The sequence below is a fragment of the Rhinatrema bivittatum genome, chromosome 8, assembly GCF_901001135.1.
Source record: "Rhinatrema bivittatum chromosome 8, aRhiBiv1.1, whole genome shotgun sequence".
Lineage (NCBI taxonomy): Eukaryota > Metazoa > Chordata > Amphibia > Gymnophiona > Rhinatrematidae > Rhinatrema > Rhinatrema bivittatum.
Window position 1 is genome coordinate 65147330 of NC_042622.1, and position 23143 is coordinate 65170472.

General features: G+C 47.3%; 1 protein-coding gene and 1 long non-coding RNA gene across 4 annotated transcripts in view; one reads left to right on the forward strand and one right to left on the reverse strand.

The window, feature by feature from the left end:
- LOC115097862 overlaps nucleotides 1–23143 on the forward strand; it is a 68063-nt gene that overhangs the window by 20942 nt on the left and 23978 nt on the right. The window lies entirely within an intron of this gene.
- ZNF341 (zinc finger protein 341) overlaps nucleotides 1–23143 on the reverse strand; it is a 96872-nt gene that overhangs the window by 7997 nt on the left and 65732 nt on the right. For all 3 annotated transcript variants that reach the window (XM_029613989.1, XM_029613987.1, XM_029613988.1), the window contains exons 13-14: nucleotides 12954–13065; nucleotides 3647–3717 (exon numbers count right to left, since the gene is read on the reverse strand). In XM_029613989.1, the coding sequence (XP_029469849.1) occupies nucleotides 3647–3717; nucleotides 12954–13065 (183 nt within the window). The remainder of the gene's footprint in view (nucleotides 1–3646; nucleotides 3718–12953; nucleotides 13066–23143) is intronic.

Here is a 23143-nt window from a genome sequence, read left to right on the forward strand (position 1 = left end):
GACACAAACAATCAGGGGCCATAGCTCTTCTCTGTGAAATCGATGAACCTTCGGATCGTCTCATTTCACAGTAGAGGTTTGACCCTGTTCCTCATCCGGATTGTGATGGTCTGGAGGAATATTGGCCCCTCCCCCCCCGAGGTTACTTCCACAGAGACTCCCCTCCATCCGACTCTCCTGACATCTCATATATGTCCATGGAGTGGGTATGACTTAGGAACCACCCGGTCGCATCTTTGGACTGCTTGCTAGGACCCTGATACTGCAGACTTCCGCTCCTGGAAAATCTGTGTCCCGTGGCCTTCCTGGCAAGGTACGCTTGTGAAGCAGCAGCATGAAGTCAGGAGAAGAAAGCCAAATTATTCAGTCATACATATATCCACAATGCTTTTCAAGGAGAATACTGAAGAGCTGCACTTCCTGCAGGGGTATATGTACTAGGGCTGACGTCAGATTGAAATCTGATCCGTCTCCAACTGCCATCAGGAGTACACTATATCCATTGGTCCTGAGTCCATCTACTACATGCTAGGAAACAGAGGTTATTAGGGGTCATCCACTTCTGGAGCTGGAGGGGCCCCCAGGTCGTCCCCCGGAGCTATGTCAATCGGTCCCTGATCATCGCCCTGCGCTCCCGATGTTGCTGCCGCATCCCTGGTGGGGTCCAGTGACCCAACCAAGTCATCGGAGTCATCAGCTGTCCCCCCAGGTGTAACAAGTGTTGGACCCCAGAGGGTCAGAAGCCCCGCGACCAACTGGACCCAGCTGCAGATCCAGAAGGCATGTGGCATGGGCCTGGGGATGCCAGACCTATCTACTGGTAACCCTTGCCAGCCTGCTGTGCCAGATAAGACTGGTGAAGCAGCAGGATAAAGTCCGGGGAAAAAGCGCGTGGAGCCGCAAGCAAAGGAGAGGCCCAATCCCCCACAAGCCCTGAAGCCAGCAAATCCCGTAAAGGTGCCCCTCTGTGCCTCCCTGCCCCCTCCAGGGGATCCGGGTGGACAGGGGAAAGTCATGGAGGGAGATCCCCCTCCCCCTCGGAAAACACTGGTAAACGTGTACTAGAGTCCAAAACAGTCGCTGCTCCCGCCACAAATGAGCCAGCAGGCCAGATGCGATCGGAGGCAGCATTGCCAGAAACTTTCACGGCTGCCACAGCATGAGCATGAGCTTTTCTGGACAGGCCTACCCCGATACAAACCAAACTTAAATTTCCTCCCTCTTCAGCTCCTCCCGGCTCGACCTTCCACCCCCTGTACCCCCCCTCCCCGCCCAACTCACCCTCTGCCCCTCTACTACCCTCCATGTTACCCCCGTTACGACCCCTGTTCCTCCATGCCGCCTCTAAATCCTCTTACCACCCCCAAATTTACATTATATTTAAGTGAATACCATCGCTCAGATAATACTGCCAGTACTCTCAATACCTCCTTAGCTCTACATAATTTGATTGTAACTGTACATATTGTCAACTGTATATAGTTTCCTCTATTTTGTTTCTTACTTCTTCTATCAGTTCTGCCTTTCCCATCCCCCTATCCCCTCCCTCTCCCACCCCTCCTATCCTCCTTCCCACTCCCCTCCCCTGTTTTAGTTGCTCTATTGTTTATTGTAATTTTCCTCCTTTGAGTTCATTGTAAACCGGCATGATGTGCTTCACGAATGTCGGTAAATAAAAGTTAATAATAAATAAATAAATAAAATAAATGAGCAATTTTTTTTGTGCTTCGCGGCCCCCACACAAGATACAAGCAGAAGAAAGCCCAGTACGACTGAGACTTTCTGGGGCCATGCCACAATGCACGGCAAGCCGAGCCAACGAACCATCCCCACCACCAGCGGGAACAGAAGCCCTCCCCGCCGAGAGTAAAAGTTTGGTGAGATTCAGGTAGAAGGGAATAGAAGGGAAACACTCGAGCCGATTGAACGCACAGGGGGTGGGGAAATGTCTAGCTCAGCTCAGCCAAAGAAACCAAGGAGAGGATGAGGCCTTAAAAGAAAGGAGCAGAGGGGAGCAAAATCCCCAGAGCCCTGAGCTGAAAGCCACCTAGGCGGCCTCGTGGAGGGGAGGGATCTGGACCACCAGGAGTCTGGACTGATCCGGGTATGTACAGGGAATGCAGGTTATGTTAGCATACAGACTGTACATAAAGTTCACAGCAAAACAACCTGCTATTGCTTCTCCTGGAAAACAAGCATCAAATATGTGTCCATGCCCTCTGTACCTGCCTCTTTAGTGCAGGCAGTCAGGGAAGATAAGATAGCATGTGCATATTTCCAAATTTCACATCTGCACTTTCTTTTCCTCCCCTGCCCTAAACATGCCTCTGGGAACGCCTCCTCATAGCTCGACCGACAGGATGCGACCTATGAAAACTGGTGCATGCTTTTACAGGCTGATACAATACAGTGTGCTCAGCCAAACACACTGGTTAACCCTTGGTTGGACGTGCATTTTGGACACATGTCCATAGCCCCTTATGCTATAAGAGGATAAGCGCATCCAAAACACGCGTATACCACCCCCCCCCCCCCAGCTAATAGCACTTATCACATGTAAATTTATGTTGATGAGGCTATTAGCTATTCTCTCCCGGTTTGCATATTTTTTACCCTCAGAATTTACGCCTGCCTGAAGGTGGTGTTAATTTTTGAGCAGCCCAAAAAGTGTACAGAACAACAGAATATACTACTTTTCTGTACTTCCTCCAACTCACGTGGCAAATATTAGGTTGGGGGAACAAAAAGGAAGAATTTAAAAAAAGAAAAAAAAGTGTGCTGGCAGTCAGGTTAGGAAAAGGGGCACTCAATTTTCCTAACCCCTGACAGCCAAGTCTCCTGGGCTGAGGTGGCACTAGGGTCGCACAATTTCCCCTAGTGCCTCCTTTTTTACACGCGGCAGCCAATCTAAATATTAAATTGGGTGCCCCAGATCGGTCGATCGGCCCTATTAGTCGGGTGGAGTATGGCAATTTGCAATCAGCCATTCCACCCCAGGGAAAGAGCTCTGAAGGCGATCCTCTCAAGGAAATGAGAGCCAGTCACTTAGAGCAACAGTGTACACACCTTCCCGAGGAAAGTTGAGAGGTTCAGATTGCTACATCAGAACAGTGACAATTTGGTACCATTTTCCTATCATCCATATTCTCTTGTTCATTTCAAAATACATTCCTGTGAAGTTTGGCTATGTAGAAAATACCTGCCAGCAGATAAGGACCACTTGGTTCACCTACAGTTACAGAGTAAATGATGACAGATAACAATGAATTGGTCCAGCCAGTCTGCCTGCTTACATTGCTGTTGTGGATCCTACTCAATTTCTAGTCTTCTCCCTTTGTTGTCACTATGGTCCTTTGTGACTATCCCACACATGCTTCAATTCTGTCATTGTTTTGGCTCCTACCACTTCTGTTCCAGTTGTCCAAAATCCTTGCAGTTAAAATCTATTTTCTCACATTCCTTTTGACCCTCCTGCCAGCTTCATATGATGACACCTTATCCTTGAGCTATGTATTCTATGGTTCTATAGAAATGTTCCCTTCTGATACCTTATCAAAGCCTGCTGGGACATGTTTTCAGTCATCTCTCTCCTTGGCTACTTGTAGGTGCAAAAAGGATGGAAAAGGGCTGTGTCAGTGCCACTCACCAGAATGTGAGAGTATGTGGGCTTTGAGCTTGTCTGGTCTGTTGAACTCCTTGTTGCAGCCTGTGTGTGATCTGTAAGTAAATTCACACCATATGAATAACAGAACCAAAGGCAGAGCTTGCAGTATGACAGCAGCACTCGGTCACTCAATCACTAGAGGGAAGAGTTTTGCTCAGGACTGAACCACCTGTTGAGCAATCTAAAAACATTGTGGAGGTCCTGTGATCATGTTATTGAAGTCATTACAAAGAAAAGAGATTCTGAGGCTTTGAGCGACTCATTATTTGAGCTACAAATTGTTGCTTTTAAAAATACAATAACATTTCACTGTCATGTGTGATCTGAAAGGAATTCTGTCTCACTTCCCAGATGCTGAAAGCACTTGGCCTTGAAACATACCATTGTGTGATACTACCGTCATCTATCAAATACATATTCAGTAGGCAAGTGAATGGCAAGTTATCCAGTTGAAGTTAAAAGAAAATTGGTTCTTACCTGCTAATTTTCGTTCCTGTAGTTCCACGGATCAGTCCAGACCGTGGGTTGTGCCTCCCTTCCAGCAGATGGAGACAGAAAAACTTGAAAGGCATCCACTCATAACATAGTGTGCCAGCTGCGCCTCTTCAGTATTTAGAATATCAAAGCAGAATAAAACTTCAAAGACCAATAGATAAATAGAACAAGCAAGAATAAATTGTATATCAACAAGAACTGTGAACTCTGAAAAGAATCACCTGTAAGGCATAGCTTGATATGTGGAATTTTCATGTAGAACAAGTGTAAGTATATAACAATCTTGTGCTGATATTACTCATAATTTATGCTGATGCTCCACATAACTCTGCAGATAGAAGAAAACAATCAAACAAACAGACTCTCCAGGAAATGCATTGCCCATGACGGGTGGGCGTCTGGACTGATCCGTGGTACCTCAAGAACGAAAATTAGCAGGTAAGAACCAATTTTCTTTTCCCTGTATGTACCCGGATCAGTCAGACACTGGATGTACCCAAGCTTCCCTAAACAGGGTGGGACCTGGAAAGTCCCGCTCAAATGACCTTACTTCCAAAGGATCCGAATCCCAGACCTTGAACATCCAGGCGGTAATGCCGAGCAATCGTATGCAGAGTTGCTGCCCTACAGATCTCCTGCGGCGACACCGAAACACTCTCCCCGCCCAGGAAGTCACCTGTGAACGAAAGCAAATGTGCTTTAAGGTCTTCCGGAACTGGACGTCACGGCAGATATAAGCGGAAGCAATCGCCTCTTTCAACCACTGTGCCACTGTAGTTTTGGAGGCCGGACGACCTTTATTCGGACAGCTCCAGAGTACAAAGAGATGATCTGATAAACAAAAGTCATTCGTGACCTCGAGATACCGCAACAGCATCCGCTTGACATCAGACGTCGCTACTCCGCCGAATGAGCAGTATCTCTTGGCAAATCAGGGAAAGCCGGAAGCTCGACCAATTGATCAAGTGGAACAAAGAGACCCACCTTTGGCAGAAAAGATGGAATCGTTCTGAGGGATATTCCGAAATCGTAAAAATGGAGGAAAGGTTTCCTACAGGACAAGGCCTGAAGTTCTGAAATCCATCTCGCGGAGGAGATAGCCACCAAAATACCATTTTGAGAGTTAGATCCTTCAGGGTAGCCTGCTTAAGGGGTTTCAAACGGCAGCTCATACAGTACCCGTAGAACTAAATTTAGACTTCAAGAAAGACAAATAGGACAGACCGGGAGATTATAAATGGTTTGCTTGCTTCAGGAAACGTGCCACATCCGGATGAGCCACTAGGGATCTCCCTTCCACACGGTCACACAAGCATCCCAAAGCCGCTACCTGTAACCGTAAAGAACTAAATGACAAACCTTTGCTCAATCCCTTCTGCAGGAAGGCCAGGATCTGAGCAATAGAAGTTCCCTGTGTCGAGATTCCTTGTTCAGTACACCAGGAGTCAAACACCTTCCAAACCCGGCCGTAGGTAAGAGAGGTAGACGTCTTTCTTGCTTGTAAGAGAGTGGAGATGACTTTCTCTGGTTACACTTTCTTCCTCAATTTCCGCCTCTCAAAAGCCAGGTCGCTAGACAGAAGCGATCTGCCTGGTCGAAAAATACCGGACCTTGTCAGAGTAGACGTGGAAGATGTCAGAGGCGAAGAGGTCCATCTATCACGAGGTTGACCAGGTCTGTAAACCATGGTCTCTGTGGCCATTCCGGGGCGACTAGGATGACTGGTCCCGGGTGAGTTTCCAATCTTCTGAGAACCTTGCCCACCAGCGGCCATGGAGGAAAGACGTAGAGTAGGACATCGTGGGGCCAAGGTAGAACTAGGGCATCCACTCCTTCTGCCCCATGCTCCCTTCGGAGACTGAGAAATCGCGGGGCCTTCGCATTCCTCTGGGTCGCTATCAAGTCCAGGAGTGGAACACCCCAGTGGCGCGAGAGAAGTTGCATCGCGTCTTCCTACAACTCCCACTCTCCGGGGTCTAGACGCTGACGACTTAGGAAATCTGCCTGCACATTGTTGACTCCAGCTATGTGGGAGGCTTCCAGTCGCGCCAGATAGCACTCCGCCCCAGGCCATCAACTTGTCCGCCTCTAAGGCCACTTGTTGGCTCTTCATACCCCCTGACAATTGATATAGGCCCACCGTCGTCGCATTGTCGAATAATATTTGAACAGCCTGACAGTGTACCAAGGAAAGAAACTCGAGTAACGCCAGGCGCACCGCCCTTGTCTCTAGGCGATTGATCGACCACTTCGTCTGCTCCTGCGACCATTGACTTGCGCCGACTGAGATTGGCACACCGTGCCCCAGCTGGAGAGATGGTGTCCGTGGTCACTATTACCTCACTGAGGGATCTCGAGATCCTTCCCCTTCTGTAAGTGGTCTAAGAGGAGCCACCACCGGAGACTGCATCTTGTTGATTCCAGTAGTGAGCAACAGGACATAGAATTCTTCCGACTTCGGCTTCCAGCGGGAAGCAAAGCCCCTCTGTAAGGGTCACATATGAGCAAAAGCTCAAGGTACCAACTCTAGAGTTGACGCCATAGATCCATGAACTTGCAGATATTCCCAGGCTCAGGGAAGTGATAGCGACAAGAGATCTTGAACTTGAGACATCAGTTTGAGAGAGCGGTCTTGCTGGAGAAAAACTTTCCCGACCCGAGTATCGAACCGCGCTCACAAAATGTCAAGAACCTGGGAAGGCACCAGGCTGCTCTTGGCGTAGTTGACAACCCAACCGAGGGAGTGAAGGAGATGCAGCACTTTCTGAACTGCCAGCCAGCAAAGATCCTCCAACTTCGCCCGAATGAGCCAATCGTCCAAGTAAGGATGGACCAAAATCCCGTCCCTGCAGAGAGCCACTGCCCATCACCATCACCTTGGTGAATATTGCTGAGCGGTCACTAGACCGAACGGGAGGGCCCGGAACTGATAATGACATCAGAGTATCTTGATCTCAAAAAATATCTGATGCTCTGGGCGTATTGCAATATGCAGATAAGCCTCCGTGAGATCCAAGGAAGCTAAAAACTCTCTGCTTCGTATGGCTGAAATGATGGAGCGAAGCAATTCCATCCAAAAATGCTGATGCTGCTCCTTGAGGGCCTTGTTGACCTTTTTCAAATCCAGAATTGGACGGAACGACCTTTCTTTCTTGGGAACTACGAAGTAGATGGAATAATGACCTATCCCGCAATCTTCTGGCGGGACCGGGAGGATGGCCCCCAGATCCGTTAGTCCTGCGAAGGGTCTGGCGCACCACCTGCTTCTTCACTGGTGAAACCGCATAGGGAAACCAAAAACTGGTCTTGCAGCGGACGAACAGACTCTAAAGGGTAACAGTGTTTGATGATGCTTAGAACCCATTGATCGGAAGTGATTTTGAACCATTCCTCGTAAAACAGGGAGAGCCGCCCCCTATCACCGGAACCGAGGAATGGGTCCTGCGTTGTTTCATTGTGTGGACTTGGGACCAGACTGTCCGTGAGAAACCCCGTTGCGGAATGAGTGGTATCCACGAAAGGACTGAGCCCAAGCCTGAGATCGTGTGGACGGGGGTCGCTAACCATGGGAAGCCGGCCTTATCTGTCGAAAATGCTGCTGCCCCCGAAAACGAGAATGAGGAGGGAAGGTAGACCTGGAAGTCAGAGGTCTATCCTCCAGGAGCGTATGTAGCTTGTTCTCTCCAAGGACTTAATCATCTGTTCCAGATCCTCCCTGAATAAAAATTTGCCTTTAAAGGGTAGAGTTCCCAACTGGGACTTGGATGACGTCAGCCGACCAGTTGCGGAGCCAGAGCAGCCTCCTAGTGGACCACTGACACCATGGTTCGAGGGACCACCCGAAGAAGATCATACAAGGCATCTGCACTGTAAGCCCCTGCTGCTTCCAGACGCTCCACCTGCTCTGCTTCCTGGGGAGAAAGATCCCTTGCGCTGAGGAGTTGCTGAGCCCACCTTAGACTTGCGCATTGCATTAGACTGCTACACCAGCAGCCCTGACCCCCCAGAGCTGAGACTTCAAAAATTCTTTTGAGATGGACTTCTAGTTTCCGGTCTTGAAGATCCTTAAGCGCCGCTGCTCCTGCCACCTGAATAGTCGTCCATTTGGTAACCGCGGACACCGAGGCATCCACTTTCGGAACATTAAGGAGATCCAGAGAGTCTTCCGCTAAAGGATATAATTTGTCCATGGCACGCTTGACACCTATGTTCGCCTCTGGAGTATCCCACTCTTGCAGCATAATCTGTAGGAGCATGGGATGAAAAGGAAAGGTATGGGCCGGGTCCTGCAACCCTGCCAGGACCGGATCCACAGTGCTGTCGCTTGGAACTTCTTGAGGAGGGGAGATTCCCAACTCATCCAACACATGGGGAATTAAGGAGTCTAGCTCATCCCGTAAAAACAGACGAAGCACCCTTGGATCATCCTCTTCCACCGGAAGATACGCTGGAGTATCGCCGTCCGGATCCGGCACATCTAAAGGGTCTTGAGAAATGGCTACAGGTGGGTCAGGGGCCCCTGGATCCCAGAGAGTGCGAACCCTATTAACTTCTTGTGCCGCTGCCATTCTTTGGACCTTAGGAGGAGAAGGCTGAGTCCTGAACTCGGGCAGTGGGCATGGGTACCCTCAGCTGGCTGAGAAAAAAACTGGCCATGTAAGCCTTATGTAGAAGAAGATACAAAATCTGCGGAAAAGGAGGCAGGAGGAGCCCTAGGTGCAGGCAAGGGAGCCTGCAACTCCTCTAAGGGGTCCTGTAGTAGGTTCTGAGGTTCTTCAGGGTGGAGAAAAGGTTTCCCCTCCCCCAGCTGCCTGCGCTACTGCGGCACGCAAAAGTATCTAAAATTGGCCACCATTCCCGCGTTCAGTGGGAACGGATCAGGCCTGCTTGCACGAGCACCCGACGAACCTGAGGACGCAACGGTAGGAGCGGGTCCGAGCTCCCAATGTTGTCTGCTGCCTTTGAAGATGCCTTCCCCACCGGAGAGGCACAAGAACACATGTGTGTTGCCAACTCCCCTCAGGCAGCGCATCGCGACGAACACGGCATGGCTGAGACACGACGCACCCCATGCAGGCAGCGAAAAAGAAAACTCCCGGGAAGGAGAGCAGAGGACATAGAACAAGTTGGCAAGATGGCTGCTTGATTTTGCCTTTTCTATTTTTTTTTGTAAACGAGTCCCAGAGGCATTAAACTTCTCTGTAGGACTGCAACACAGGGGAGGACCGGACCACTGGTACTCACCCCAGCCAAAGACTTCTCCCGGGTACTTAGCCCACCCTGCAACCAGTGGGGCAGTTCCCCCTGGAACCTGCCTGCCCTTCGGGAGGAACGGCACCGCTGAATCCTTTGATTTTCTTTTTTTTTTTTTTGTAAGACTGCTAATGTGTTTTTTTTTTTTTTTTTTTAAAATTTGCTTGTTCTAAAAACTATGGACAAGAAAAGAGATAATCCCTTCAGAAAAGGAATAGTCTTTTTTTAATTTGGAAGAGGATTACAGGTTCTGCCACCTTCATCTGCTGGAGACAGAGAAATACTGATGAGGCGCAGCTAGCACACTGTATTATGAGTGGATGCCTTTCAAGTTTTTCTCTGTCTCCATCTGCTGGAAGGCAGGCACAACCCACGGTCTGGACTGATCCGAATACGTACATGGAACTGGATAACTTTGGCCAGTATATTCAGCAGGACTTATCCAGTTAGGTTTCTCACTGAATATACTTGGCTCACGTCACCTGGATAAAGTTATCTGGGTATCTTTGCCACTCACCGGCTTATTAAATATTGGCAAAAAAACAGCCAACAGCGCTCAGTCGCCGAAATTAAAATAAATGTAGCCAGACTGAACAGCATTCCCCTCTTCCAAAGGTAAATGAAATTTACACAGGACCAGGTAAACAGACTAATTCCCATTCAGGACTCAATGCTGAATGTGGATTGGTCTGTTCACTGATACCTGTCAAAGAACAGACCAATCCGAAGTATTCCGAGCCAGCAGTGAAGTAAATAAATTCATAATTAAGTGCAGCAGCTGTCAGAGCTACCTATCGCACTAAGTACAATATTTAGCCCAGCTACATGAAGCATAAGCTTCTCTCCTCTTCTTGCTAGACTCCTAGGACACTTTTGGGGGTTGCAACAACAGAAGGGGATTTGAGGAGGGGGAAGGAGGTGCCATTAGGTGCCATTTTGGGGAGCAGAAGGGGGTACTGCTTAGCCCAGCTACATTTATTTATTTAAATGTTTGGCAGAGGTGGGATCTGTAGTTTCTTGGCATTAATTCGTATTATCTAGCTAACTTTAGACCTATGATCCTTCCTACTAGAGTTAGCCTGATAACTTTCCAAAGCCAGCACTAAATGTCAGCGCTAGCTGTTAATTTAAACCAAACCCCTGCCCTTCCTCTTTTTTTTTTTTTAATCCAGTTAAGTTTACCCAGCTAAAACTTAGCCATCTAGCACGGCGGAATGCTTAAAAACTCAAGGGTTTTGTTTAGCTAAGTCCTGAACTTAGCCAAACAAGTCCTATTGTCTATTATTCTGCAGCAGCAACACTTCCCAAGGGTGCAATTAAGATTATACAAATAAAAACAAATATAGAAACTATCAAAGAAGTCCACAGTGAAAAATGACCTCTCAGAAGAAAAGCATATAATGATTTAAGAAGAGTGTATTGCCTAAACCTGAAGACTGGTGAATGTCTGGCCCACAAGATTTTGTCAGAATCAATGGGAAATTAAAAATAGAAGCTGTCATGAAATGGACATACACTAGGTAAAGTGATGGTAAACTCCCATTTCCAGCATTGGTTACACTGCAGTGATTCTCAACCTTTCATGAATACGTACCCCTTTGAAGCATCTGAAGTGTCTCATGTGCTCCCGGTCCTCAAAAAGTCACAATTTATAGCAAATGCTATGCATATTTTTGTGTTTTCTCTACCTTGATTGTACGGGATTTTTTTCTCTTTGGTCTCTTCTCTCCTTTCATCTTACCTTTCTTCTGACTTTGTTTCCTGGCTCTCCTTTCCATTTTATCTTCCTCCTGTGCTTCTCTACTTTCTTCATCTCTCTCTCTCACCAATCTTGCTACAATGTCATTCCGTTCTATCATTTTTCTCCTCTTATAGCTCTTTGATTTACCTCTTCTCCTTCCCATTTCTCATTTTCCATCCGTCCACTTTCCTGTCTTTTGCCCCATTCACCCCTGAGCTCTCCATTTCTTCTTTGATGGTTCTTAGCCCTCCCTCTCCATCTCACTTTCCCTGACCCTTTCCCCACATTTCCCAGCCCTCTATCAGCCTGTTTCAGGCTTTTCTCGCATATCAACCAGCCCCTTAATCTTCCCTTTCTCTGATTCTCACCCCTACACCTCAATCTTCCATTTCCTTACTCCCTACCTCTTCTATCCCATGCCTCCCATCTCCTCAAACCAAGATAGCCCCATCAGGACATAACATCCCCCGGGAGGAACTGGAAATCTATCTTCTCTTTTTTCTTTTTTTATATACACTCCAAACTGCAGGTTTTGCACCATCTACCATCTGCTGCAGACAGAGAAATATTAAGGGATTGCAGGTGGCACACAGGGTTATGTACAGTGTCAGTGAAACTTTCTCTGTCTCCATCTGCTGGCAGGGAGGCAAAACCCAGAGTTCTGGACTGATCTGGGTATGTACAGGGAACAGTCTTTTACCCCCCCCTCTATTAATCCCCAACTCCCAGCCAACTCTTTACAACTCTCCAACTCCCTAGTCTTGCCCTCTCTCCCATGGCAACAGCACCAAAGCAACCACTGCAAGCAGGGGAGTAGTGGGACTGAAGCAGAAGCATCAAGCACTGCAGGGGAAAATGAAAATACTGCTTTTCCTGTCTCCAGGGCTGCTTCCTCTTCCTCCTATCATAGGGAGACAGGAAGAGGAGGAGACAGCTACAGGAACAAGAAGCACAAGGTTTCACTGGCCCCTGCAATACTTGCTGTGTCTCTGCTTTAGTTCTGCAGCCAGCTGCTTTTTCTGCTCTTTTGATAGTGATGGCAGTCTCAGGCTTCCCTCTCCTGTGTGGAAGCAGTGATGCTACACATCTCAATTTTACATCTCCAGGTAGAATATAGGAGCTGACAGGGTGCCCAAGATCTCTCACTAAAGGCTGCCACTTTGTGAGGCAAGGGCTGGTAGTTTCTTTTCACAGTTCGATTGTGGTGGTGGTCTAGCTGTGTACCCCCTGGCCAGCTTCCATGTAACACTAGTTGAGAACCACAAAAGTATACCAAAGCAAATGACCACATTTGCTCAAAAATAAAACCACACCTGTCCCCCAGAAAGAGATAGTCACTGCTCTCTCGTGGCAGATATCTCAGGAATACTCAAGTCCCTACGTAGGACCACTGCTTCTGTTTTATGTATTTTATGATCATTATCTTGTTCCCCAGGATATGTGTGATTTAAACAAATAAAGTAAATATCTCCTCTTACTTTTGGAAGCAATTGAATTTAAATGTATCAGTTAATAATTCAGACAATGAACTAAGTTTCTTAGAACAAATTTTGAACAGGTTTGAAACTGGTTTCAAATGAACTGCGGAAAATGAAGTGCAGTGAAGCTCCAGGAAGATGCATTACAAAAATTAACGCTCAGCACCTCTACAAAGCCACTCATTGCGGGAGGTGGAAATGAGAGGATTTTCTTTGGTTGCTGAAATGTATCCCTGGCCTGTAGTCTGTTGCCTTTGGTTTCCCATTCCGTGATACATTTGCATACTTGGTACCCAGTCCCCCAAGCTGCTTAACTACATACGCAAAGGGGCATTTGTATTTCTTGACAGACTCGTGGATCAGCATGTGACGCTTCAGCTTATCCTTGCGATTGAAGGCAGCATCACAGATGGCACACGTAAAGGGTTTCTCTCCTGCATGGAGAAAGAGAAGAATGTGACATGTTACAGTCATGCAGCAGCACTCAGAAGCAAAGAGAATGTTAGAAATTATTTGGAAAGGAAATAAGGAATAAAACTGAGAATATCATAATGCGTCTGGTATAGCCCTATGATGACCTAAAAAAGGTACCGATAAGGGCAAGGGGATGGAGAAAAGCTTAACAGGTTAGGGTTCATCAACTTGGAGGAGAGGAGGTATGAAAGAGGTTTATTAATTCATCGAGTAGGGTGGAACAAATAAATAGGGATATTATTTACCCTTTAAATAGTTTCATGGCGTATCCCCTAGTCCATGTACTAATGGGTAGCAGTTATAAAACAATCAGAGAAAGTATTTTTTTCACAACACACAATTAAGCTGTGGAATTTGTTGACAGAGGATGTGGTCAAGGCACATAGCATAGTTTGAATTTAAGAGAGATTTGGACAAGTTCCTGGAAGAAAAGTCCATAATAATTATTAACCAGTCAGACATGGGGAAAGTCACTGCTTATCCCTGGAAGTGGGGTAACAAAGAATGGATCTATTTTTGGGATCGGGATTTGTGATGCTGGACTTGATGGACCCTTGGTCTGACCCAGCATGAAGCTTTCTCATATTCTTGTGCGAGACATGTACCTAGTCCTCCTAACTCTTCAGACTATAATCATTTTAACTTTTTAGTACAGTAAAGGGATTATCATTAACCCATCTTGTTGCAAATCAGAAAGATGGCAGGGGAAACCAGTTCTGAGTCATGAAGACCACTTTGGAGAAGGTGGGAGGGCTCAGATTGAAGTTGTATGTTTTCTACCTAGCAGTAATGGATCAAGTTTTGATGGAGAGCCTTGAAAACTAGTGAAGGGAGTTAGGTGTCGGCAAAACCTGCATTTTCAACCCAGTGATTCTTCTGATTCTGACAGCAGTGAGTTGTCATTGCATCAGTCAATAGGGCCAGTGAATCACAGTGATTCAACAAAGGAAATTGTTTTCCAAATGTTTCTCTTCTTCTTGAAGATATATTTTTTTGTAAAGTATAAAGTTTTGTTTGTTTGTTTTTTAAGCAGAGTTGACAAACATTATTTAGGTCTCAGCAAACTCTCTTTCAATGTTGTGATGTCATATTATCCCCAGCATTCACAGGACCACATGCACTAGCCTTTAACCCAAGCTAAAATTCAGTCTACTTCACCAGTGAAATACACTGATGGTCTCTTGTGCATACCTAATGATTATATGACAAAATCTTCATGGTTTTCATTCTGCTCTGAGAAGCCAAGGCTGAAATGGTAGGAAATATGCAAGAAAAAAAATGGAAGCACTATGGCAGAAATCCAGGTGGTCAGGCAGATGAAATTTAATGTGGACAAATGCAAAGGGATGCACATACGGCACAATAGTCCTAGTTATAGGTACACACTACTGGGTTCCGTAGTAGGAATCACCACCCAGGAAAAGGATCTTGAGTCATTGTGGACAATACGTTGAAATCTATAGTTCAGTGTGTGACAGCAGTCAAAAAAAGCAAATAGAATGTTAGGAATTATTCAGCAAGGATTGGAGAATAAAAAGCAAAGAATATCATAATGCCTGTGTATCAATCTATGGTACAACTGCACCTCAAGTACCTTGTACAGTTCTGCTTACCCCATCTCCAAAAAAAAAAAAAGATATAAAAATCGGACTAGAAAAGGTACAGCAAAGAACATAATGGGGATGGAACAGCTTCCTTATGAAGAAGGGTTAAACAGGCTAAGGCTCTTCGGCCTGGAAAAGAGACAAGTGCGAGGGAATATGACAAAGGTATACAAAGTAATGAGCAAAGTGGAATAGTTAGACAGAGAAAGGAACATTGGTTCTTGCCTGCTAATTTTCATTCCTGGAATACCACAGATCAGTCCATATGCAAGGGTTTTTCATCCCTACCAGCAGATGGAGACAGAGAAGAAAAGCTTTACTGACAAATGAGCTACTTGAGATAGCGTGCCACCTGCAATCTCTCAGTATGACCTGTACACAAGTCTAGATGAGTTTAACACAGAAACTTCACCCTCCCAACCGAGCAGGGGAAAGTCGAGCCCCCCCAAACTACAGCCCTTTCAATCTATAGAGAGTGAAAACTCCTCAACTGATAATTTCCTTTACCATCTTGTTGCAATTCGGCTGTTGGCCATCTCTCACCTTTTTTTCCTCCTTTTTGCAGCCGTGACCGCAGTTGCCGCAGCAGGACACAGTCACCATCACCCTGCCTTCCCTGTGACTCGGGCCACCAACGCCTTCTCAGTGCGGCAGGAGCTGCTCTCGGACAGTCCCCTTGTGGCACGGAGGCCACCGATGCTCTCACAGTGCTGCGGAGCCGCGCTGCAACTGCTTTAAGCGGCAGGAGGCTGCACCGTCCACCCTGGCGGCAGGAGCCACACTTCTACCATTCTCATGTGGTCCAGAGGCCACAAACCTTACCTGAGCCCTCCGGGGAAAGAGGGCCTGAAGCCCTGGGCTCTCTTGTGGCAAGGAGCCATCCTTTCTCCACCTTCAGCGGCAGGGTGCCCGCCCACGACGTTCTAGGCCTGCCCTGAGGCCTAGTTCCTGCTCTGGCCTCTGCACTCCTCACTGCAGGGCTGCTGTCCGTGGTTCTTCCTGCTTCCTCCTAGGGGCGAGGCCGGCTCTTCTCTTCCATATTTAAAGAAACAAGCCAGGGAGTGGTGCACCAAGTGATGTCATCTTGGATCCGCCTCTTCTGCCTATAAAAAGGTCTTGTTTTCTTTCTTTCCTTGCCTTTGCAAGGAGCCAGTCCTCCCTAGGACTTCTCTGCCATCCAGCTTCTCAAGGCTTATGTTCTTCATTGGAATTCCATGCTGTCTTCTTCGTCCATGGTCTCACAGCTTCGTCTTCTTCTACTTCTGACTTCCTCGTCTTCAGATTGCCTGGACTTCTCGACATCATCTGATGTCTTCGTCTTCGTCTGTTTTTTATCCTGACCTTCAATCAACTCAGATCTTTTCCATGGCAACGTAGCCATCAGATGTTCCAGTTTTTATTGTCCTCGCTCTGAGTCGACCTTGTCCTCGTTGAAGCTTTTATCCTCAGCTTCCAAACTCCGAGTCCACTTGAGCTTCCGCACTGAGCGAGGCCTCCGAGTTCTTGGATCCTGAGCTCTTCCTGAACCCTCACCGGATTTCGTCGCCGCTACGTTTGTCTAAGATTGGACTCTTTCCTAACCTGTACCTCGGCATCCCCCTTGCCTTGTCTTCATTGGCCGTGCAAGGCTTGCCTTGGTCCAAGCCTCGTTGGAGCCATCAATATGTCCTGTGTGGGGAACCACAAGCGTGGTCTGCGACCAGCCATGTCGGGCTGTGTAGGGTGCGCCAGTCGGTGGTGGTCCTGTGACCAGCCCTTATCGGTTGTGCAGGGCCGTGATGTGGCAGTACCTATTCAGTATGTGGATCTTCTGACTCTTCGTGAAGCCCCTCACGTACTTCGAGTCTGTAATCTCAACTCTTCCAGTAAGCCTGAGTCCTCCACTCAGTCACTCCAATCAACTTGAGTCTTCGTCTCTTCATGAACTCCTCACGCTCCCCATCCTCAAGTCTCAGTCTTTGTCTTGTTGTCTTCATCCTTCGACCACCATTCGCCCTGTCACAGTTGCTGCTCCGTGCGGCAGGTCCGAAAGGGCTAAGAGTAGTTGGAGGACCACTCATGAGACCAAACATTGCGTTGTTTGGGTCTCTACTGCGTACAGGTGCGGCAGTGGTCAAGGTCTATCTACACCAGTCTGCACTTGGACACCTCTCAACCTGCCTCGGCGCTTGCTGGAGCTCCTCTACAGCTGCGTCATCGCCCAGGGGTACACGTATTCCACCAGAGATGGGCCCGCTACCCATGGTCCCACAACACATCTACACACAAAACACACAATGTGGTCTTTCCAAAGAGAGCAAGGCTCTGGATTGATCTGTAGTATTCCAAGAATGAAAATTAGCAGATAAGAACCAATTTTCCTTTCCTGTTCATGCCCCAGATTAGTCCAGATGCATGGGATGTACCCAAGCTCCATTTAAACTAGGCAGGAATCTGAAAGACCCACTTACAGTACACACTCCTGAATAATCAGCCTCTTCTGGCGCCCGACCATCCAGATGGTAATACCTTGTGACAGTATGTAGAGAAGACAGGATGCCACCTGAACAGATCTCCTGTGGGGACACCAAACTCCCTTAAGAATTGGATACTCTTTGCAAACCAATGCCAACACAATGGCCTCCTTTAGCCAGCATGCAATGGGAAACATTAGAAGCTTTACCCTCTATATATGTTCCCCCCAAAAAGAATGAAAAGGTGATGGACCTCTGAAATCTGTTGACCTTCAAGTTCTGTAACAGGACCTGATGTACATCCAACAAGGGACACTCCTTTGCCTGCAGAACTGAAGACTCCAAATACCAAAATAAGGGAAGTTTCACTGTGATTGAAAAGAAAAAGAAAGATACCATTTTCGGGGGAAAAAAGAAGACACAATGCGTAAAGACACAATAGTTCCGAAAACCGAAAGAACGGGTCTCTACCAGATCACACCTGAAGATCTGAAGTCTTCCCGACCATACAAATGGCTACTAGAAAAACCACAGGTTGCATAAGGTCCTTCAATGATGCCTTTCTCCACATCTCGAACAGAAGATCAGAAAGAACCCACAGCACCAGATTAAAGTTCCACAAGGGCACACACCAGCCATTACTGAGCGACTCAAAACTTCACCTCCAAATGAGAATCCTCTGAAATAGCTCAAAGCTGCAAGCCCCTCACTAAACCTTCTGCAAAAAAGCCAGAAAAGGTACAACCATCTTTCGGAGACACTATGTCTCAAACACTCTCCACACCCTGACATAAACCAATGAATTGGAAGGTCTGTTAGCCTATAACAAGGTGCTAATGACTTTCTACAAATAGCCTCTCAATTGTGATAATAATCAGGAGGATCTTACGAGACTGGAAGACTGGGCATCCACAAGACATTTGAAATATAATGTGGGCAAATGCAAGGTGATGCATATAGGGAAAAATAACCCATGCTGTAGTTGAACAATGTTAGGTTCCATATTAGGAGTTACCACCCAGGAAAGAGATCTAGGCATCATAGTGGATAATACACTATAACTGTCAGCTCAGTGTTCTGTGGTGGTCAAAAAAGCAATCAGAATGTTAGGAATTATTAAGAAGGGAATGGCGAATAAAACTGTGGATGTCTTAATGCCTCTGTATTGTTCCTTGAATACTGTGTGCAATTCTGGTCACCACATCTCAAAAAAGATATAGTTTCACTAGAGAAAGTACAGAGAAGGGCAACCAAAATGATAAAGGGCATGGAATGGTTCTCCTATGAAGAAAGGCTAAAGAGATTAGGGCTGTTCAGCTTGAAGAAGAGACAGCTGAGGGGGAATATGATACAGGTCTACAAAACTAATGAAAGGACTTGAATGGGTAAATGTGAAACAGTTATTTACTCTTTCAGATATTACAAGGACTAGGAGGCATTCCATGAAGTTAGCAAGTAGCACATTTAAAATAAAATCAGAGAAAATTCTCTCTCACTCAATGCACAATTAAGCTCTGGAATTTGTTACTAGAGGATATGGTTAGGACAGTTAGTCTAGATGGGCTTAAGAAAAGATTTGGATAAGTTCCTGGAGGAGAAGTCCATAAACTGCTATTAATCAATAGAGAATAGCCACTGCTTGTTGCCGGCATTAGTAGCATGGGATCTATTTAATGTTTGGGTATTTGCCAGGTACTTGTGACTTGGATAGGCCACTGTTGGAAACAGGATACTGCTTGATGGATCCTTGGTCTGACCCAGTATGGCATATCTTATGTTCTTATCACTCTGTCCAAGTGATTCTTGGTACTCCTCAGCAGCTTTCCTATTAGAGGCCAAGGAGAAAAGACGTATAACAGAATCCCAGGTGGGTATGGGAGGACCAGAGCTCCAACCTCCTGCTTGCGACTGAAAAGATGGAATACTTTTGGTGCTCTGCTTTAATGCCATTACGCCCAGCCATAGAATGCCCACCTGCAGTGAATGGTCAGCTCCCATTCTCCGAGGTCCATCACCTGCCGGCTTAGAAAGCCTGCATGAACATTGCCATTCCAGCAACTTGAGATGCTGCCAGAGCCAGCAGAAAAGGGAACACCGCAGGTCAAGTTGTCCGAGAGAAGCCACCAATCGAGACTGGATCGAGCAGTATCCATAAGGGGAAGAGTCAGGTGAAATTGCTCAGAAATAGGATTCCATTGAGAAAGCAAGGCTGACCGCAAAGGACGCACATGAGCAAAGGCCCAGGACCCCAACTCCAGAATGGAAGTCATTTATGCTAGGACCCATAAGTAATCCCGGACTCTAGGGGGATGCTTGACCAACAATTCTCGAGCCTTGCCTCTGCCACGTGCAAATTCGTTCTGCAGTAAGGAAAACTCTCCCCTGTTGCGTGCTGAATATTGCACCTAGGAATTCCAAGAACTGAGTGGACACTAGTTGACCCTTGGCCAAGTTGGCTACCCAACCGAGTGATTCCAGTAGCTGACGCACCTTGCGAACCGCCGAACCACCGATCAGTTCCGATTTTGCCCAAATCAGCCAGTCGTCCAGATATGGATGTACCAAGAGCCCCTCCTTCCGGAGCTGCGCCGCTACTACAACCATCGCCTTGGTAAAAGTTCTGGATGCAGTGCAAGGCCGAAAGGCAGGGCTCAAAACTGAAAATGATTACCCAGAATCGAGAACCGTAGAAACTTTTGATGGTCAGTCCGGATGCCAATGTGAAGATATGCTTCCGTGAAATCCAGCGAAGCTAGAAATTCTCGTCGCACCGAGGCAATCACGGAACTTAAGTCTCCATGTGAAAACGGAGCACCCGAAGGTATCTGTTGACCTCTTTTCATATCTAGGATAGGTCCGAAAGCCCCCTCTTTCTTGAGTACCTCGAAGGGAATGGAATAATGTCCTTTTCCTCCGTTCCACTGGAGGAACGGGCACAATGGCGCAGAGTCGGCGAAGGCGCTGCAGCGTGTCTCCTACCCCGCTTTTTGCTTCTCTTTGTAACCTCACGGATAGACTAACAAACAGTCCCGAGGGTGATGTGCAAATCTAAAGTGTAGCTTCATCTTATTACGGTGAGGACCCACTGATCCGATGTCAACCTGTCCCCTTCCTCATAAACAGGGACAATCTGCCCCCTACAACCAGCACCGAGGAATGGACCAGCGCCCCTACATGGAGAAGAAGGATTACCGGGTCTGCCAAAGCGCTGGCCATGAAAGGGCGGAGCCCAGGTGTGTTGTTTACTAGAAGCCTGCCGAAAGGAAGAACCTGGGCCCCTAGAGGGACGAAATCTTCGATTCTCCCTGAACCGAGCCCTCGAAGAAAAGGAGCCCCTCGATTTGGGCCTATCCTCTGGTAAACAATGACTCTTATTCTCTCCCAGGGATTGAATCATGTCATCCAGGTCCTTTCCAAAAGCAAGTTGCCCTTGAACGGCAAAGAACCCAGCCGAGCTTTAGAGGAAACATCCGCAGCCCAGATCCTTTGCCAAAGGAGTCTGCGGACTGAGACAACTGACACCATAGACCTGGCCGAATTCTGCAATAGATAGTAAAGAGCAGCGGCACTGTAAGCGAACGATGCTCCCAGGCGTCCCTCATGAAGAGCTTCTTCCACCGAAAGACCGGCGTTAGCCTGCAATCGCTGCACCCAGCTAAGGCCCACTTTTAAAGAAAAAAACACTGCACATGGCTGCTCGCACTCCCAGTGCTGAGAACTCAAAAAAAATATATATATATTTTTTTTTTTTAGTTAAAGCTCCAATTTTCTATCCCGTAGGCCCTTGAGGGCTGTCGCTCCTGTAACCGGGATAGTGGTCTTTTTTGTGACTGCGGACATCGCTGCGCCCACCTTGGGGACTCGAAGAAGGTCTAAAAGTTTCTAACCAGCAGAGGATATAGCTTAATAACCTTCAACCCCAATCAGGTGTGTCCCCCTTTCTGAACATCAAGACCGTGATGGAAAAAAATGAATAGGAAAAGTAGTAGTAGGACCCCGCAGGCCCAACAATACTGGATCCATGGCCCCCAGTACAGGCACCTCTGGTGGCCCATCAATGCCTAACTTGCCTAGAATAGCAGGGATCAGCAGACCCAATTCCTCTTTTCGAAACAGGCGGACCACTTTTGGGTCATCCCCCATAACATGGGAACCGCAACCTGGATCCTGCTGCGGATCAGCGTATACATCTACTCCCAGTGGGGGCTTGGACTGTATGTCCTGGTCCTGTGAGTCAGAGAGCGGTCCCGAAGAACCCAAATCTGGATGGGACACCCCTGATTTCAACGGGCGCTTAACCTTCCTGGAGCCAGCGCTATCCTTAGCCCGCTGCCTTGGATTCAGCCTTGGACCCAGTCTGCTGTTTTCCTGACTTTTTTTTTGGCCTTAAAGGCTTTGCGCATTAACAACTCAAAATCTGATGAGAAGGATGAATAAGAGGAGGAATCAGGAGCCCCTTCAGGGCTGTCCTCCACTGCAGGCGAGTGCTGACCTGATGTTTCACCACCCCTGGGGGCCCTCTGCTGTGGAGAAAAAAGGGCGGCGGGAAAATCCCTTCCCCCATTGCGTCTTTTGTGGCAGCTCTAAGAGAGCTCAAAATGGCACCCGTTCCCGCGCTCAGAGGGAACGGACCGATAGAGGAAGGCCGCGATGCCCCAGCCCCCGTCGGAGCCTTGCAATTGCCCCTGCCGAACATTTGTCTGATCGGGCCCCTCCTCCCCGGAGAGACATGACAAGCAGAAGCCGTCCCATTACAAGTGTGGCAACACCGAGCTTTTCAGCATCGGGCAGGCAGACAAAGTCAGTCAGAATGCAACCAAAAGCAGCGGCGAAAAGAGCGGCAAAAAACCCAGCCACAACAACAACAGGGAAAAAGAGAGCCTCAGTCGAAAAGCCCCGACTTTTACATTTTGCTTTCTTTTTTTTTTTTTAAACAAAAACTTGCCCATCAGCCCGTCCAGAGATCCTGCTCCAACTGGGGGAGTGAGCCGGGCTCCCCAGTATCACCCCAGAGCTGCTAGGAAGTTGTAATAGGGTCCGCAACCCTGGGCTGCAGCTGCCTCACACACCAGGGGGGATGGTCCCCTCAGGACCTCACAACCCCCTGGGAGGCTGAAGAACTCTGCCTCGGTCCTCTGGTGCTTTTACTTTTTTTTAAAAAACAAAGAATAAATTGCAAAGCACAAACTTCCTAAGACTAACTTTTTTTTTTTTTTTAAGAACCCTAAGCAATCAGCACAGAGTGTAGGTTTTGCACCTCCACCATCTGCTGGAGACAGAGAAATACTGCCGGACTGTAGGTGGCACCTTAGGATATAGCGCAGAGTTTTAAACAAACTTCTCTGTCTCCATCTGCTGGAGGGGAGGCAAAACCCAGGAGTCTGGACTGATCCCGGTATGTACAGGGAAAAGGGGATTAGCGCCTATTCAACGTGGGTCAGGAGTGAGTCTAATAGTGCTAATCATATGCAAATGCGTGTGATTGAGGCTATTAGCATTCACTCCAGATACAAAAAAAAAAAAAAAAGTGCATCTAGGAAGCACATTTAGCGCTCAGCAATTAACGCCTGCCTGGAGCAGGCGTTAATTGCTGAGTGCTCCTTAAACCTATTACTACTGTTGTTTTTAATGTTATTTGTTATTAGTATTTATTCAATTTTCTCCAAGTTCATTTTCCTGTTCCATGTAAGACTCGCATGTTAAGTCACTCCAATGTTATATGTAAACCGAAATGATTAGCAACATTGTTGCTAGAATTTCGGTATATAAAAAATGTTAAATAAATAAATAAATAAATAAACCAGTACAGAAAAGCAGAAAAAATTACTTTTCTGTACTGCCTCCTACTTAATATTGTTGAGATATTAAGTAGGAGGAATGACAAGCGTCCGTTTCCTGAACCCCCTTGGCTGTGCAGCGTTTAGGAAACCAACGTCGATAAACTAGGTGGACCGCCGACACCGATCGGGTTCTTGTTAGCA